We start from the raw sequence: 20,358 nt of genomic DNA, 5'->3' as shown, positions 1-20,358 counted from the left end.
AAATAATTTGATGCATTTTTGCCTTGCATTCGATCATTTATGATATTTTCTTTATTACAATTATTCTATTCAAAAGATAATAATTCTGGCTTGGAATTTCATATATTTTTAGATGTTAAGTTAGGTATATTCTTAAATGTAACTCTATGATGGACTTAATTTCCCTCTGTTGTCTGAATTCCACACTCTTTATACATACCAGTACCCTTTTAGCCAGATAGAAATCAACCATAATACAAGTGCTTGTATACACATGTAAAGTAAAAACACAAAAATACTGAACTCTGAGGAAAATTCAAAAAGGATTTTAAGTACAAAATCAAAAGGCAAAATCAAAAGTCCAAACACATCAAACGAATGGATAACAACTGTCATATTCCTGACTTGGTACAGGCATTTTCTAATGTAGAAAATAGTGGATTGAACCTGGTTTTATAGCTAGCTAAACCTCTCACTTATATGACATGTAAATGTATTGGACTTTGATTTTGGAACACTCAAATATGAAATAAAAGATGTAATTATAGTTTGTTTTGTAGGCTTCTAAATTTAATGTAACAACCCAATTCTCAAACATTTACAGACTTTTTGTAAGCATCTCATTTGTTGTTTTACTGTTGTAGAGCGTAAATCTGTGAGATTAATTAGATATTGGCTATAATACAGGTGGATTAATTGATATTTGTTTAGTGTAGGCAGGTTAATTAGTAATGACATATAATATACTTACCTTAATTAGTACAAGGTGACCTGGGTTGTATTTTCTTCAGCATAAGTAAGATTTGTTATTGTAACAGATATAAGTCAAACAAAAAGTTTTTTCTGCGGTATTTATTGTTTATATAATAATTGCCAGAGTTATAAGAGGATCAACATAGCATAACGAAAAATGTAAATATGAATATATATTTTGGATATAGAGTGAGAATGGAGAGAGATTGAATGCAAGACAATTTTACACCTAGTACAAAAATTCCATTGAAATATATGGCCACTAAAATGTACTTAAGGTCACATTGAAATAAAATCCAAGTTTTTGTTTGCACTCAAAAATGGCACAGTGTATCTAAGAATTGTAAGGGTTGAGCTCCTTCTCCTTCCCAAACACCAAAAAAACAAATACTGTGAAAGTACTTTAATTCGTGGGTATCAATTTTCGTGGATTGAGCAGTATTTACATGTTCGTGGGTTTTTAAATTCGTGGATTTTAGTTTTCTAAAAAAAAATTGAAAAATTAAACCTTTAGAAACGAAGGTTACAAATAGTCTGGATTGAAGGAAATTGCAGAGTAAACATTGACCCGTGTAAATCGTAGTGATAACACTTATTAACCCATGATAAAGTGATCAACAGATTAAAGACCATCAAAGGTGTTAATTAGGCCATAAACATGTCACCTATTGAAAATAGTAACATAAACAAATGCTATTAACGTATCTTGAATTGTCAAATAATTCTTATCAAAATCAAGCCCAGCATGAAATTATTATTTTCCATATGTACGAGAACTATGAGGATATAAAATGAACACTTTATCATACTAACATATCAATACCGGAAATCTGACTTTCATCGATGAAAAATATTTTTTATGAGAATTAAAGGATCAAAAGTTGTACAGTTTAGGTTATTAAAGATGAAATGGGTATAATCCTGCATGCGGTTGTAGTTCTGTGACTGCTATTAAAGTATTATCAGATTTGGTGTTATTCAATATATTCTCTAGATCATATCAGTGGTCAAACCTACCGATGGGGATCTTTCCATGTCTTGATTTGGACAATGGTTGTTTTATTTCGTTGGACACTTAAATTCGTGGATAAAGTCATCCACGAAAACCACGAAAATTGGTACCCCACGAATAAAAGTACTTTCACAGTATCCAGAATCCATTTACAGTGAGCCAGGGGCCTGGTGCAAAAAGAGGTGACTTTGGAAATATAAATTTTTAAGAAAGTAAATCCCTGTTGTAATTTCTTCCTTATGGTTTATATTCTTAGAAATTTATAGCTTTGAACAAGATTGACATATACTGAATTAAACATTTTAACCAAAATTTATACTTTAAGTCATTGAAAGTCTTTCTGGTTTATATATATATTCTTTTGAATCAGAGTGACATCTTGTCTTGTCAAATTCAGAATTATTGATAATCAAGTTGAAAACACTTCAGTTAGGATTGAAATAGCACTTTTAATACAAGTTTAATTATGTGTGGGTGTTTAAATCAGGCAGAGATTATCAGATTAAAGAGATTATCAGATTTGATGATCAACCATCTGGAACTGTAGACACCTTGGTTGATATATCAAAACTTTCTTGGGCGTAACTAATAGCAGTTAGATTGCAACATCTTCTGAAGGTATCTCCAGTTAGAATCTTCAGAACAAATCTCCCTGATGTGTATTGATTAAACTATTTATAGCTCTAAAGTCAGTTCTTCAGTACTCTGGATGATGGTAAAAATAAAGAAATTTGGATTAATGAGAAGGTTCCAACTCCCTGAGAGATTAAAGTTGAGCTTAGATGAATTTGGCTTTTCTTTTTATGTCTCTTCAGTGCAATGTTTCTACATATATTTTTATAATCTTTGCTTTCAAATATTTTGATCAAGCATTCAGTATATCATGTTTAAGGTGGTACCTAACACTTGAACTAAAATTAATTTGGCTCATTATTTAAGTATTTATAAAGTATTTACTTTGACCCTTTGACAAAAATATAAAAATTTCAATAAATTTGAACCAACCATTTAATCAGAAAAATTACAATGGTTATATAGCAGTTTGACAAACACTTATTTTGATCATTGAGAAGCTTAATATTCCCATATGAACACAATGTCATTAAAACGTTCTGCTGATTTTACAGAGTTATCTCCCTGTAGTGTTAGGTACCACCTTAATTCAAAAGTTTGAATATTTTGTCAACGACTTGCTATAGACTGCTGTATAGTTCTGCATGATGTTGATATGGTTCTCTGAAGAAACTGTCACTTTGGTCAATTGTGTTTGTATTGTTGGATTGCTTTATTCCTTTTATTTTGAAATATTTAGGTGGAAATAAACCTAGAAAAATAACCCTAGCAAATTGTGATAAGGCTTATTAATCATGTTAATAGCATTGCTTAATGATAGAAAAACAAAGAATATGGGAATATCCATCCATGAAAAAAAATTCTTCAAATGATCATAAACTTTGAATAAAGTCTAAAATAACAGACTCAATGAAGCTGTCTAATTGCATTAGGTGGATCCAGAGGATTTATTAAGATTTATTTTTAATCACAAATTAATCTGAAGTCCGCCCCAATTTGAAACTCCCACAAACTTCTGATCACAATCATTGAGGTTGTTGAGTAGATTATGATAGTTCTGCATTAATTCAAACGTTTCTGGTACATCTGTCATTATCTAAAGTGTGATGTAAAAACATTTCATATCTCTGTAAAGATTATCTAATACTAATCTTAATTCACAACTCATCATAGCTGTAATTTCAATTATTGAAAAATATTCAAGATTCTATTTTTTGTTATCTGTGTGAAAAGAATGTTTTACCATTATTGAAAGTTTTGTAGATCATCATATCACAAGTATTTTGTAATTTTATCAGAATTCTACTCAATAACTCTTATGATGGTTGATATCAAAACATACAAATTTTCTTTGATGTATATAAAATTGAAAATACGAAACAGTATGTTAAGTTGTGTTATTCTGACAAGTCAGTGTGGTTTTAAAATGTTTTATTTTAAATTTCTTTTTTCAAAGCATGTTTATAGTAGTGTATATATATTCTGGTATTTAAAAGTGATTATATTTTTGGAAAGTGAATAGTCTGGGTGTTGAAAGTAACGATGGATTTCTCAACTCTGTATACTACACTACCACATCATCTCTTCAAACAGAAAATGGTATTTTGATAAATCTTGTTGTAGCTAGCTACTGGTATATCCATTGTAGTATTAATAATGTATAATCATTGGAAACGTATTGAAAGGATCAAAAGTAACAATCACAATGCTCTAAATGTTCTCTGTAATATTGAAAAGGATGATGCTTTCTCTCAATAGTACCTGTTTAGTTAATAATTGTCACATTAGGTTACGTTGTTAACCAGTGCTTTGTGTTACAGGGTAAATTGAGAATGTCTAGAAAGAGACGAGAAGAAACATTAAAACGGGTCACATTTCCAAACTGTGACTCTGATTCGTCAACAGATTCCAGTATAGAATATGAGGTATTACATGCATGATCTCAAATTATGCATGTGTTTCAAAAATTCCTGGCCTACTCAATGAAAAATTTAACATTGATTTGAAGTAACTGTTTATGACGCATGCTTTATGGTTGATGCTGCTAGATTAGGACATATGGTTGGAATCCCTGCTTCTTCCTTGGTTAGGAACCCCCTTTAAAAATGGCTGGACTAGCCCTTAATTTCAATGAATAAGAAAGGACATGTTTAATAGGTGTTCTAATTATAAGTTAAAGCAAAATTACCATGAAATAGGGAAAAAATTATGTATCAAGTTTTTATTTACCAATAACCTTCATATTTTCAACAACTTTTTCTGTGATGGACTTAGTACTTTGAATGCATCTTTTGATTGCTCTAGGAACTTGAAAATACTGACCTTGACATTTGTTTCTTACAATTTTAGATGACATAACTAAAAATTTAATCTGGAATTTCTATAAATTTTACCACTATTAACAATTTGATATAAATAGGAATTTGTAAATCTTGCTGCATTAATTAAACATTAAAATATTCTTGAAATAATTCTATCACTTAAAGTTACTTATGTAACCCTGGCATACTGATATTTTAATACCAATATTAAAGAAGCCGTGTTATAATTTGCTATTTACTACATTATACCAATACATACAGTAGTAAATTTCTTCAGCCATATGTTGCACACAGGAATGTTGCGCGTATTAATGTATAAATATTGTCAATTACAAACCCTGTTAACTCTGGACAAAAGTTTCAACTTAGTATAATCTATCTTTCCCTGCATGTGGAAGGATTTCCATACTAAACTCAGACTTCTTGTCGCCAATGCTGTTGTAAATACAGTATGTTACATGCATGTCAAAATTGAATAACTTTTTTTTATTGAATATTGTGTAATATTAGGTTAAATATGTAGAGTCTTCATGTTGGTTGTTGCACTTTATCATGTTTATTTCAAACATTTAGTGACTAACATATTGTCATACCTGTATGTCAAGGTCAACCTTGTGACTAGAAAAAACTGACTTTATATTAGAGACGTGACTTTTGAATTTAAGAATTAAGGTTCGAATCGAAGTGCCATTATATAGAGTCTTCATGTTGGTTATTGCTCTTTATCATGTTTATTTAAAAATTCAGTGACCATTATCTAGACAAACCTGCATGTCAAGGTCAAGTTTGGAACCAGAGAGGTGACCTTTGAATTGAGGAACTCAGGATAAAGTGAATACATGTAGAGTCTTGATGTGGTTTATTGTTTTTTAGTGTGGAGCATTCAGTGAATAGCATTTAGTCTAATTTTTATGTCAAGGTCAACCTTGAGACCAGATAAAACTGACCTTATTTAAAAGAGCTAACCTTTAAAAGGAGGATAGCAGGTTCAAAGTGCATATAAGTAGTCTAAATGTTGATATTGCTGTTTATTGACAACAGTTAATCCTATTTGACAAGGTCAAAAACCAGGGAAAACTGACCTCATAATTTTAGAGAGGTGAGCTTTGAACTGAGGTTGAAAAATCTAAAATGCATAGGTTTATTTTCTACAGTGGGACAAGGACCTGTGTGCTTAACCTGACAAGGAAGGTTTTCGCTTACAAGATAATTTGTGAGATAAAAAAAAAAGTAGCGAAAAATTATAATCTCAAAATTAAAATGACATGAAAAATGCTTGTTGTAGATTCATACCGCATCTTTTTATTTTGTTATTAAAGTTCATATTGACCTGGTTAAAGCATTTCTAGTGTAAAAATCATTCAGCTGGATTGCTACAAATTTATGTAACACTTGTGAACTTAGCTACTATAAGTTTGTGTAAGTCCAACACATGTTGCAGGGAGGAATGTGTTAACATTTATATATAAATATTGTTAATTATAGACTTGGTTAACTCCTGACAAACATGTCCATTCAGTGTAATCAGGATTTCACTGTAAATGGAAAGATTTTAATTCAGTTAAATCAGGATTTTACTGTATATGGATAGTACTAGATTTTCGTAGTAAGATGAGACTTTATTATGTGTCCACTAAGGTATGCTACAACATATTATAATTGTTATTTTCGGTATTAGGCAGACTGACCACTTATTTTGGAGGCTTTCCTCTTGGACACACAATTTCCTTTTTCAAATTTAATCTTAGAAAAATATTTTTTTCAATAAAGTACAGGAAAAAGGATTCTGAAGACAATAAAATGTTTTTTTTTGTAATTGTAATTTACATATTTCTTAGTTCTTGAAAAACATTATATATATATAAACTGATATTCCCCCCTTCTGGTATACTTGACTGCAATTGTCAAAAGCATGTGATAAGCTAAAATTTTGAAAAGAGATTAAGAGAAAATATAATAGTCAATATTTTTCTTGCTTTCTTGCTTTTTTTTTTTTTTTTTTTTTTTATGCATATTTGATTTAACAAAAAATTTGTATCCGCCTGTCAAAATTTTGATGGGATCTATTATGGTATACAAATGTCTTGTGTCCGTCCGTATGTCCGTCCGGCGTAAACATGTCGCACCGTAACTTGAGAACGACTTATCCAAATTTCATGAAACTTAATATAGGTGTTTCTTATGATGGTCAAATGATCTGTATACTTTTTGGTGAAAATAAGATTATAATCAAATAATGGCTTAAAACTTTACACATGTCTTTGTTATATTAATCTAAAGATCTGTATACCCCCTTTTTGATGATGATTCAAAATTTCATTTTTGAGTTATTGAGTATTTTGTAAAAAAGAGGGAGGGGTTTTTTACATGTTGTGCCGTATCTCAAAAACAATTGATGATTATTGCTTAAAACTTTACACACTTCTTTGTTATATTAATCTTAAGATCTGTATACTTTTTGGTTTTGATTCAAAATTTTTAGTGGTATTTAGGTTTTTGTAAAAAAAAAAACATGGTGGGGGTTTCACATGTCCCGCCATGTCTCAAAAAGAATATATGGTTATTGCTTAAAGCTTTCTAAGAAACTATTTATGATTATTGTATAAAAATTCCACACAAGACATCGGGCGTATCATGCGCTCATGGCGCAGCTGTTTATTTTGTTAATTCTCTCCTGAAAACAAAATGAATTTGAATCCAAAAAAAAACTTTGGATGCACAGAATTAATAAAGTGTAATTTTCATCCATGTTTAAACAAACAAATGCTAAGAATTTAATTTGCACAAACCTGATGCATTAAGTTAAGATCAAAGGAGCTGATATAATATCTACATGCAGTTTAACATAGTGTAAGTTTCCATGTTTTGATCAAAGACTCATTAAGGAAAATAACCTTGAAGTTTCTATTGACCCTGAAGTTCTTTCTGTTAAACATTAGGTCAAATTACACTGTAAAGATTTATAGCAATTTTCAAATAACTAAAAATCAAAGTGATAGTTATCTTTATGCCATTAAGTTTTTAACAAACCTTCCCTTTATTTTATCCATGTAAAAAATTCAAAGATTTGTTTTTCTTTGACTAAAATCCAGTGCAACTTTTTTCCTGTATAAAAATCAAATTATCTCCTTTCTTTGACTTAAAAATCTAGTACAACTTTTTCAAACCTTGCAGATGGATACATAGATCTTACTTTCCTTTAAGTATATCAAATAAGGTCACTGTTTAGTGTTATCTGCATATGTAGATTACTGATTATAGGTCGCTGTTTCCTGGGTGTAGTAAGATAATTTATTTTGCATCATATAAAAATTAAATGTGTTTTTATTGTGCATGCATTCAAAAGTATAACACCTGACGATTAAACACTAGAGTAATTGTGCCTTTGATATGTTACGAAAGTAAAAATGAAGTTGTGCATTGGATCTTTTAAAAGATGATTAAATTTGAAGGGGCTTTGAAATTAGATATTGATTAGACTTGGCTAACTTATGGGTTTTGTACATTCTATATTGACTTAACTGCTAAAGATCATAGCTGTTATCTGCTCTTTGGTCGGGTTGTTGTCTCTTTGAACCATTCCCCATTTCCATTCTCAATTTTATGTTTATTTGACAATTTTGTTAAAATGACGAATTATGTTCTTACACAATACAACCTGCTCTATTTTAACAACACATCAGTTATGTAATGTTTGACCTAGTTTTATACAAATCACTATTGTTTGTTTTAAGATTTAACCACAAGAAAAACCATAAACTTGTTATGTAACATCGTATTGTTTTCATCAGGTATCTCAGATTTCTAAACTTTGTTAACGATACCTGAGTCTATCAACAAAGAGGCATTAAACTTGTACATATCTAGGGGGTATGAGGATAACCTTTTTTTGCAGGTCCATTTTAATGATAGCTCCTTTATATCTATATGATAAAGTTCTTAACTTTCAAAATTTGGAGGATTGTAATGTAAGTCTTAAAATTATCTTTTATATTTTCAAAGCTTTAACAAACAAGGTATATTTTTTGTAATCGTTGTTTCAAACCTTAATATTTTTTTTTAAATCTAGGTTTCCTCGTGAGTCTTTATGGAACCTTAAAAAGATCGTTAAAGTATTTTTTCTATGCTACATTTTGAAAAGAATTTTTTATTGAAGTTTCATGCTGAAGCACCTGTAGTACACCCAGTTATGTCGGTCTTTAACTATGTGTCCATGCAACATTATATTTTTTGTTTACAAATTCCTGCATGCACAAACCTTCCCTTTGTGTCCCATATTCTCTCTTTGTACTTAAATGGACTTTGAAGTTTGACAAAATTTGGATACTATTCAAAATATTAAACATGATATGACTTTGACAAAGGTAATATCTATAAGATAATATCATTTATGCATGAAGGTTATCTAATAATTAGTACAGTTCAATCTTATTTACTATGTTGCATGTTGGTACATACTGTGAAACAAAAATTGTCTGAACCAAATACATGTACATAGAATTGGGTATTTCTTGGAGTCATCTCCCTTGAAAATATCAAAAATTTGACAGAGTTATCTCTCTTGAATAATTGATTTTTGAAAATAGAGTTAATTCCCTTTGACCAAAATTGTTTTTCAAGTTAACTTTATCATAGGTTAATCATGATTCATAGAAGAATTGAAGACATTCAATTACAAGTTATTATTTAAAAATAGTAAATTGGTACTGCTAATGTAAAATTATCTTCATATGAATATAAGTGAAAAACATAGTATTCTTAAAGGCTTACATATAAGATCCCCAGGTGCCTGACTCAAGACTTAATCTTAATTCCTTGTTGAAAATTTCAAAGGACTATAAGTTTCATGTACATCCACTCCAATTAAACTTTGTTCTCAGTGTTTATAATGGTCAGACAATTAACACCAGAAGAAATTATGATTTAAAAGTATTAGTAATACAATTTAAACTTAAATAATAAGTGTGAATTAAACTTCAATCGTAAATTACAGTTAGGACACTAATTCCCTATAATAATTATAATGCTGTTAAATCCAAGTTGATTATTGGCCTTGTTCCAAATTAACATTTAATATTATTATGAGTAATTTTATAGTGGCATCAGTGTTGGAGCCTCTTTGTGAATATTCATGGATTTTCAAATGACAATTTTTTTTGTTTCTGGTATGCTGTCTAAGTACATTGCACATCAACTAGAATATGCTGCATAATTTAACTCTTAAATAATTTTTCATTTGGATTATTTTGTGTGTATATTGAATTTGTTTGAAATAGAATAGAAACGAATTTTGAGGCTGGCCATCTTTCATTTAAATCTTAGGTTTATCTGTATGGTAATAAAGGTAATCTAATATAAGATATTTATTGCATCTCAGATCTGTGATCTTAAGGATGTTTTTTACTAAGGCAGTTCCTTCAACTGTATTATTGTATGGATAACTCTGTGTATTATAAATCTTGGACTCTTAAATTCAGCCACACTTTGAAACAGCCATTTTATAATCTAGCTAGAGGCAAGTGGATGTTATAGTTAACATTAGAATAAGGAAACATATTTGACGACACACTTAGTCTGTTTGATATATTTGAGGGTCAATTCTTTCTAATAATGTTTTTAATCTAAAATGACTACATTGTAAAACACAAAAACATTAACATTAAAACATGACAACATTTAAAAAGTCAGGAAGAATTTTTTGCTTGATTTAAATTCAAACTTTTTAGTTTCAACTGTAATTGGACTTAAATTAGCCTAGTCACGATGTTTGTTAAACTTTGATTTTCTGGTTTGATATTGTGTTTTTAGACTCGTCAGTGTCTGCATGTTATTTAGTAAAGGATTTTAAATTAAGTTCATCATAAGTGACAATTGACTGTCATACATTAGAATATCTCAATTGTAATTTTAATTAAATATTTTGACATTTCTTTTAAAACTTGGACTTAGTGGAGTCAATTTTATAATTTCTTAGGATAAATATTGACAATTACAGAAAAGGTTAAATCTGAGTATTGTGACTAAGGAGATACAGTTTGATTTCTTGACATCAATCTGTGGTTTTTATAATTGTGTCAAATGTGAGATACAATGTTGAGTTTCAGTGTGGGATAATGTGATCTTTGTTACTTAAGCTGTGAGTATATTGATAAACAGTAGGGAAACTTGTTTAACATGGAATCAAAGGGTTCAAATTAACAGGGTCTAGAATATGTCTTGGGAGGGGACTTTTTATTTAAATTACTATAAAAGTCCAGAACTGACATTATATGCTTTACACTCCAGACTTTGTGCAAGACATTTTGACTCATTATAAATGACTTTATTCTTCATTTGGGCATCTCACAAATATCATGTTCTGGTATGAAAAATTATTTAGCTCACGTTTTGATTTGTATGCTTTGTAACTGTCTCAAATATTAAGATTGTGATACAATGCTTAAAGTCATTAAAGAAACGAGTCACCGATGAAAAATAATGTTCTTCCAATTTTTGAACCAATGCATACAAACATCATAAACTTAGTCTTCTGTGCACCAATTTATAATTTTTTTCGTGTACATTTCGTATAATCGTCAATTTTTTTTTCAATCGGTCAGTGTTGTTGTGAAAATATGGCAGGTAATTAAAGTTTGTGTTTTGACGCCGAAGTTCAACGATTGTCACCTGTTTGTCAGCAATTGACAAAAAATCAACAAAAAAGCACGGAAATTGAGCACGTGAGGTCACTTCATTTGCATATGAAAAATATGTCCGGGATATTGCTTCCTGGAAGGAACAATTAAAATAAAGTAATTAAAAACCAATTGTTCAGAGAACAATTGAAGGTCTTTCCACCAGTAAATATCTATTTTGATATTAAAATATTAAAAATCAGTCTAAAATGTCAATTCCTATGGCTTTATGATGTATAGATATGAATTTCAAGCAAAGGTCATAATCTAGAACGTCAAATTTACCTATGACCTTGACCTCAATTTCAAGGTCACAAACTGAGGATCTCAAATCAAAAGACCCTAGGTCTCTAATATGTATGGTAAATAAGTTATATGACTTTACGCATAATTTTAGATATGATAGGGGCTAAAACTCACGTTTATTGACTACGCACCCTTTCAACCAAAATTATTAAGTTACGACATGTTGCAACTAACAATTTAGTAAAAATTATTTGTCGATATCTTATAAGGTTAATGAAAATGAGTGAAAATAAGCCAAAACCAAAAATTTAGAATATGACCTTGACCTTTGACCTTGACCTCAATTTCAAGGTCACAAACTGAGGATCTCAAATCAAAAGACCCTAGGTCTCTAATTTGTATGGTAAATAAGTTTTATCACTTTACGCATAATTTTAGATATGATAGGGGCTAAAACTCATATTTATTGTCTACGCAACCTTTCAACCAAAATAATTATGTTACGACATGTTGCAACTAACAATTTAGTAAAAATAATTTGTCGATATCTTATAAGGTTAATGAAAATGAGTGAAAATAAGCCAAAATCAAAAATTTAGAATATGACCTTGACCTTTGACCTTGACCTCAATTTCAAGGTCACAAACTGAGGATCTCAAATCAAAAGACCCTAGGTCTCTAATATGTATGGTAAATAAGTTATATCACTTAACGCATAATTTTAGATATGATAGGTCTAAAACTCCCATTTATTGTCTACGCACCCTTTCAACCAAAATTATTACGTTACGACATGTCGCAACTAACAATTTAGTAAAAATAATTTGTCGATATCTTATAAGGTTAATGAAAATGAGTGAAAATAAGACAAATTCAAAAATTAGAATATGACCTTGACCTTTGACCTTGACCTAATTTTCATTTTTTTGGACCAAGGACCTCAAATCAAAAGATCCTAGGTCTCTATCACTTATGGTGTTCCAGTTTAAAATACATTTCAAAATTTCAAATACAAAAAGGGAAATAACTCTCATATGGAGCGTTCATATTGCTTCGGTCGAAATTGGACAAATCATGCGAAGGATATAACGAGCAATTTTATAAAATAAATTTGTCGTAATCTTTTACGGTTGCGAAGGAGATGCGCTAACAAGGAAAACAGTGTTTGGGGAGATAACTCCTACAAAGAAAAGTATTCGGTTACGCAGGGTAAATTTCAAAAGCGCATAAACTGTTCGATATCATATACCAAATATCTAAGCGACATATTGCGAAACAAATGTTTATCGCAAGAACAAAATTTGGCGGAAGAAAAAAAAAAAAAAAAAAAAAATAATCAGAAGAAAAACAATAGGTCTTTCCACAGAAAAGTGGAAAGACCTAATTAAACTTCTTCTATATAAATATGAATAAATTAAAGAATTTTCTTCAGAAAAAGTATATGTACATAAGTTTTATAATGAAAACTATCCATTGAGTTATAAAAAAACGTATACATTATTTTTTTTGATTTGAGGTTTCTTATGACTTTAACAGCCGGGTGGGTGGGTGTAAAATTATCATGGTATATAAAAGATAAGATTATAGCAAAGATATCAATATAATATCACAAAGACAAGTTTAGGTAACTTGACCATACAAAGGACATTATTTTATTAAGAGCAAATTTCTTTATAGTCAAATGAGATTTGCTGAATAAGGGATAATTATAAAATGAATAGTTGTTCAAAGTGACATTGAAAGTATATATTTTAAACATTTTATGAATGGTTCTGACAATGTGCTGCGTGACAGGATGATTAATGACTTTTATTGTCGAGCCTTCGACTTTAGTCGAAAAAGCGAGACTAAGCGATCCTACATTCCGTCGTCGTCGGCTCGTCCACAAATATTCACTCTGGGGTTAAAGTTTTTTGAAATTTTAATAACTTTCTTAAACTATATTGGATTTCTACCAAACTTGGACAGAAGCTTGTTTATGATCATAAGATAGTATCCAGAAGTAAATTTTGTAAAAATAAAATTCCATTTTTTCCGTATTTTACTTATAAATGGACTTAGTTTTTTCTGCTGGGAAACATTACATTCACTCTGTGGTTAAAGTTTTTAAAGTTTTAATAACTTTCTTAAACTATCCTTGGTTTGTACCAAACTTGGACAGAAGCTTGTTTATGATAATAAGATAGTATCCAGAAGAAATTTTGTAAAAAAATAAATCCATTTTTTCCGTATTTTACTTTTAAATGGACTTAGTTTTTCTGCGGGGAAACATTACATTCACTCTGTGGTTAAAGTTTTTAAAATTTTATTAACTTTCTTAAACTATCCTGGGTTTGTACCAAACTTGGACAGAAGCTTATTTATGATCATAAGATAGTATCCAGAAGTAAATTTTGTAAAAGATAACTTCATTTTTTCTGTATTTTACTTTTAAATGGACTTGGATTTTCTTCCAGTTAACATTACATACAGTCTGCAGTTAAAGTTTTCAAAACATTTATTAGATTCATTAACTATCCTAAATTTTTACCAAACTTGGACAGAAGCTTCTTACAATCATAAGATAGTATTTTATTGATTTTTTTCCTCATTTTTGTTGAGCCTGCAATTTACAGCAAAAGCAGGCGAGACACTGGGTTCCGCGGAACCCTTACATATTTTTTAAATTGTATAAATATTCTGTTTTCTCATCTAATCCTTCATATAGATAATCTAATCCTCCCCCACAAATATGTATATAATATAAATGATATTTTGATTACTTAAAACCCATTTTTTCCTAGTTTTGTATTTTCAAATATTTTGGCCTCAAGCATCACTTCTGAAATGACATTTATTGTCAAAATGTGCATCTTTGGTTAGGGGCCAACTTAAAAACCCTCCTCCAGGTGCAGGATTTTCTCCCTGTGTTGAAGACCCATTGGTTGCCTTTGGCTATTTTCTGCTCTTTGGTTAGGTTGTTGTCTCTTTGACATGTTCCCTTTTTCCATTACTAATTTTATCTAGTAGAGTAAAAAAAAAATGCCCCCTTAAACTTTAGATCTGGACGTTTATGTATTCAGAATAGAATTTAGTTGATTTGATGATGACTAATAGTTGTATACCGTAATCTGTAAGTATTGTCACCTCCTGATAAAGGGGTTATCTCCCCTTTATATAACTACTGTGTATTGCACCTGTAGGTTATACTTACAACAGCTGGGTACCTGTAGGTATGCTTATAAATGTTATAGCTAGGTTTCAATGGTTTTCTATCTGACTTATATTGTCTAACACACCTGTAGGTTATGCTTACAATATCTACATTAAAAGTGTTTAATCTAATGAGTAATTTCTGCTGATCTAGGAGCGTAATGAGTATCAAACTTCTTCTGTAAATTCCTGCATGCATTCAATATTTCCTTAAGTTGAACAATAAACAAAAAATTGAGATCGATAACTCAGAAATTTTAGGAATTGCTGCTTTCAAAAAAGCTATAAAATTTGAAATATGCTGTTCTTTTTGGGACACATTGTATTATAGTTTGTGTTACATATATTGTATAAGAAGTAGTATAAATTATTTAAAATGTCCACTTCCAGCTCAAGATTATTAAATTAGATATCCCTCATTAGGAATTCATCAAGACAAGTTATGTTAGGCTTTCTATGAACAATAATTTAAGATCGATTATTATAAATATTTGAAACTTCGGGAAACAAATTATGCTATCAAATTAAAATGTGAAGTGTTTTTGTTTTGTGACACTTTGTATAGTTTACTGGTAAACTGTTTAAGTCTTTAAGATGTCAGCTTCCAGCTTAAAATTATTATATAAGATCCCCCCCCCCCCCCCCCATTAGCAATTCTTCTATTACATGTTATGTTGGGCATTCAATGAAGAATAGCTCAAGATTCAAATTTTCATTGAAATAAAAGACGTAAAATATTCAAAAACCTACATTGGAATTCTGTATTTATTGTTGTAACTTGTCCAAATTCTGTCAGAAATAGAGCAAAAAGTGAATGTTTAACTTGACTTATCTGATAAAAAGCAATGTTTCTAATCTTAAATCTGTCAGGTTTTTCTTTAAAAAATCTTGTGTTTTTGCCTGTATGGAATGGATGAGTGTTACTAATGTCGGTAGCTTAATCTGTTTGTTTGTTGATGTAAACATTCCATAGTATATAATTACTGCTAATTAATTCATTTCTTTTTTTTGTGCATTTATATTTGTTGAATAATTTTTGACTGAATGCAGTATGGGTTTTACTCATTGTTGAAGGCCATTCAGAGTGTCACCAATATAATTGTTTTAAATTTCTGTGTCATTTATTCGAATTTATCCTTAAGAACAATGCAAAAATTTGTACAAATCTCTATACAGATGTAAAGATTGACTGACTAATCTCCCTTTTGAAATATGGTAATGACTCTTGCTGAATTGTACCATGGTCACATTTAGCAGGGCCTGGGACCAATATTTAAGTCCCAAACCAGTGGCGGATCCATAAATTTTCGCAAGGGAGAGCCCACTGACTGACTAAGAGGGAGCCTGCTCCTGTCATGCCTCATTGATTCCCAATATAATCAACCAAATTTTTCCCATAAAAAAGGAGGGCTGTAGACCTCCTTGGCCCCCTTCTATATCCACCTCTGCAAGGAAAGGTTATGGTTGTTAATTTTCCTGTTGAATTTTATCACATTCCCAAAAGAATATACTGAATACTGGGATATTGAATATATATAGTACATTTCAACTTCAACTTTTGTGAAGTTTTTTTATTCAATATTCTCTATGTAAATTTACTGTATATTTGTAGTCAGTATGAACTCTTGAAGCTCTTTCTTTATTAATTTATTCATTCATATAGATGTCACATTTGGAAAAAAAAATATTTCAAAAGCATTCCATTCTAAAAGTTTTGACATATGGTTATTGAGAAAAAATGAAATTGTATAAATCATTGGGTTTTTTCAGACTATGTAAATTTAGTGGTGTATTATAAAAGTTTATGGTTTGTAAGAAATTTTGTACATTCACATAATAGCTTGAATTGTATTGTTATGGATTATCATCTCCGAAATGTCTGTTGGTGGTAAGATAAAAATTTTGATGATAATAAATATAAGAGATAAAAAAAATATATGGTATCCATCGAGTCCGAATAAGAGGCAGAGATTTCTAATGTTTTAAAATATAGGAGGAAGATTGAGTAGGGAGGGTTGGTTCCACACTGAGTTTTGACTTGATATATTTATACCCTATACATTGAACTATTAAACAAGGTACCTAGTCTAGGGCTAATTCCCCCCCCCCCCCCCCCCAAAAAAAAAATGTATGGGAAGAGGGAGAATGGGGGGTTTTGAAAATTGCATTTGAATTATTTTTTTATGAGTGGGGGCACAGGTTACAAAGTTCAAATTGTATGTAAATTACAATGCCATTGTATTGATATTGACTGTCTTCTACTTTGCATCTATTATGAGAAATAATGAAAATATAACCATCAAATTATTAAAAAAAGAAAGATAATTTTAATGATTTATTGATACCATATGAAAAATTGACAGAATCGTCCAAAGCAAAATAAATTTAGTAATCATTCTAAATCATATTATGTAGCCTTTTTTCACAGACATCCAATCCTGCTTGATGATAATATGAAAAGTTATTAATCTAATAAAACAGTTTAATAATGATAATATAATGATACCTTTCACACTTCTTAGACTTAATAAAAGTTTTATTTCTGGTAATTAGTTAGGTAATTATTCCTCTCTTAGGTTTTTTCTAGTATCATATGTTTTTTCTTTGATTCCGTCACTTTTTATGATCGTAGATTATATGGAATTTGATTAAAAGGGGAATCTACAATGATTTGTGAAACAAGTATGTTTGCGGAGGAGATATTTGATTTCTTTGATTTAGGCAATTATTTGCCCACTCACTTAGAGGAGGTTTTTAGAATTAAACACAGACTAGTATATATGCAAAATGTTTTTTATAGGCTTGGAATGATTTTGAGAAGATCATTAAAAAAATACATTTTTAAATATTTTCTCTGTTGAGGTGATACATGTATATGCTGAAAAAAATGAAAAGTAATTTTATATGTCCATCCATTTATTGAATTAGGGTCTTACAAGTCATACAAAAGAGAAAACTTCGCTACCTTGTTTCATTATATAGGGGGATAAGAAAGCTGATATGATTTATTATATAACCTTGTAATTTTATGACCAATAAAAAACATGTGTTTGTCTACCCTATGGAAATAGACAAGGTGATGCACATTTAATTACCTCCCCTTGTTTTATGATGATCTGTATCAAACATTGAAGTGACCCAGACAGGTGTATATTAAGATCTTTTACCCCTGGAGGCTTTCATCAAATTTTGTAATTTAATTAAAGATAATTTATATTCCCAGGAGGTACAAAAAAGGTGTAAAGATTTCTTATGATACACAAAGATCGGCCATAAAAAATATGTTTGACATAAGTCACATTTTGTAACCATAGCGAATATTTTTGTTTTGTAGGATGTGTTGGAAAGAAAGATTGAAGAACTCAGTCGACATTTGGCAGAGGAAAAACAAGTTTCAAGAAGAGAAAAGATTCATGTTGCCAGGTTACATAGGGAACTAGCAAGATTTAAAGGCGACAAAGAAGTAAAAGAGGTAAGTAAAGGGAAGTAACCAATTTCAAGGGAGATTATATTTTTTGGTTTGTTTGTGTTTAATGCCATTTTCAGGGCTTTTTGGGATATCATTCAAGGGTTTGATGGTAGAGGGAGCTACAGTGCTGGAACAGATACCATCAACATACTAAACAAGATATTTATTTTGCTATTAACAAAATACAAACTATGATTGCTAATGAAACAACTAACCATGATCATGATGGCATCAGAGGTCCATTTATGAAGTTGATTAATTAGCAACTATAGGTTACTGTACTCAGCCTTCAATAATGATCAATTTAACCCTCTCACTGCATACTTAGCAAGCTAAAAAATATCCCATCATACTGAAATGTAAAAAAATTAAAGAAAACCAAGCAACTGATTTATGTTAAAAAACAACAAAGAAAATTTTGAATACAGTAATAAACAACCTTCAAAGAATTACAGTAAAACTTTTTTCTGCATACTAGTCCATATTTGATGCAAATAATTGTATGCATTAGTGATTTAAGTCAAGAAATTTGAAGGTTAAAATCATTTGAATTTGATATTGCAAAAGTTATATTTGATGTAATAAAATAGGTTTAAAAACTCCAAACATTATTTGATTTGATTAAAAGGTCTTAGATCATGACTGTACAAGTAATTTTAGAGTTTTATTGGTCGGTTCTCATAATTTGACATAAATTTCAAACCAAAAATGGCAATTAAATTATACTTACTTGAAATTTTATGAATTTAAAATTTTAATCATAAAATTTTTTCTTTCCATTTTCATTTTTATATATATGATATATGGTTAATAAAATTGAATGGTTTAATGCTTAATATCAGAGATAGAGTTTCATACACAGCACTTAAAAAAAATAGGCCTGGCTTGTAAAATATGCATTCATCCCATATTTAATTATGTACCTATGAAATTTATTAAAAAAATTGGAAACCCAGTTAAAGTTGAAAATGATCATCATCATATTGAGATTGTTGTACAGTATCTTTGGTAACTTCTAGGTCAATTGGTCTCTAAAGTGGAGGGTTGTCTGAAATTGGTAACCATACCACATCTTCTTATTTTTAAATTCCTAATAGTCTGACAAATCTTTTTTGTAAATAAGAAGTCTAACTTACAAATGTATAAAGTCCATTGGATTTATCTTTTAAATTGTTCCACATAATCTCCATCTCAGGGTCTTTGATAGCTACATGTATAGTATAGGTTTGCTTGAAATGTTGAAAATCTATAGCTGTTTACATTGTTGATGTTTGGTCTTCAGGTGGATAGTTGTTTTATTAACAATCTCCTTATTTTTATATTTAGTAAAAGTTTTTGTGTAGTATTAAAGAACAGATGTTTCAGGCACTTTGAACCAGTAAATTTACAATTAATTTATCAATGCCGATTTTCTGTTTAAATAAAATCGGAATTAAATGTGCAAACAAATAAATTAAAATCTAGTTAAATATTTGAACAAAGTTACCATAAATAGTGTATTTTATGTGAGCTTTATGATTGGGTTATATCATGTCTATTGTCATTGTATTGAAAGAAAGGACTCAGAATATTAACACTATAACCATTAGTTTTCACCTCCGAGTCCATATAGCAATGAGTTTTAAAAGTCCTGTCTATATCAAAAGACGGTTCATTAAATTGTATCCCCAGTTTTATTTCCGTCTTGGCGGGATACAAATAATTCCGTACCAACAGATGGTATTATGGCAGTATAATTCTAAGCCATTATTGATGGCTCTGTTGCTTCATGTGTGAAATCATCTTTTGTGTAAACTTCTCTGTTCAGTCACACTTTCTTTGTCTGGATTGGATTTAATGAGGTCATGCATGAGTGAGTTGATGAAAATGCGCCAGGCTCATGTAAGGTAATGAATTTGAATTATTTTTTTTTCATTTTTAAAAATGATGATAAAAGATTGCATTGTATTATACAAATGTGTCTGTGTAATTGAATTGACATTTCTAATTTTTGTGTGTGTATTTTGAATTGAACAAATTTGTATGTCACTGGGATTAAGTTTTGCATAGATAATTTTAGACTGAATATTTTTATTCTGCAAAAAGAACAATAATATGAAAAAAAAAATTGATTTCATGACAAAGTAAAATCACTTTATT

At 29.8% G+C, this 20,358-nt stretch overlaps 1 protein-coding gene across 6 annotated transcripts in view; it reads left to right on the top strand.

The window, feature by feature from the left end:
• LOC143058785 (uncharacterized) overlaps nt 1–20,358 on the top strand; it is a 163,793-nt gene that overhangs the window by 78,895 nt on the left and 64,540 nt on the right. For 2 of the 6 annotated variants that reach the window (XM_076232229.1, XM_076232225.1), the window contains exons 1-2: nt 4,137–4,242; nt 18,085–18,222. In XM_076232229.1, coding sequence (XP_076088344.1) covers nt 4,150–4,242; nt 18,085–18,222 — 231 coding nt within the window. In that variant the 5' untranslated portion in view covers nt 4,137–4,149. Of the gene's footprint in view, nt 1–4,136; nt 4,243–10,627; nt 10,775–18,084; nt 18,223–19,995; nt 20,106–20,358 lie in introns of those variants that run through there. The other 4 variants (XM_076232228.1, XM_076232227.1, XM_076232232.1 and 1 more) reach the window with 3 other exon arrangements.

This window comes from Mytilus galloprovincialis, chromosome 14 (genome assembly GCF_965363235.1).
Source record: "Mytilus galloprovincialis chromosome 14, xbMytGall1.hap1.1, whole genome shotgun sequence".
NCBI lineage: Eukaryota > Metazoa > Mollusca > Bivalvia > Mytilida > Mytilidae > Mytilus > Mytilus galloprovincialis.
The sequence above is the reverse complement of the archived record's forward strand: the minus strand, read 5'-3'. Positions and strand labels throughout refer to the sequence as shown.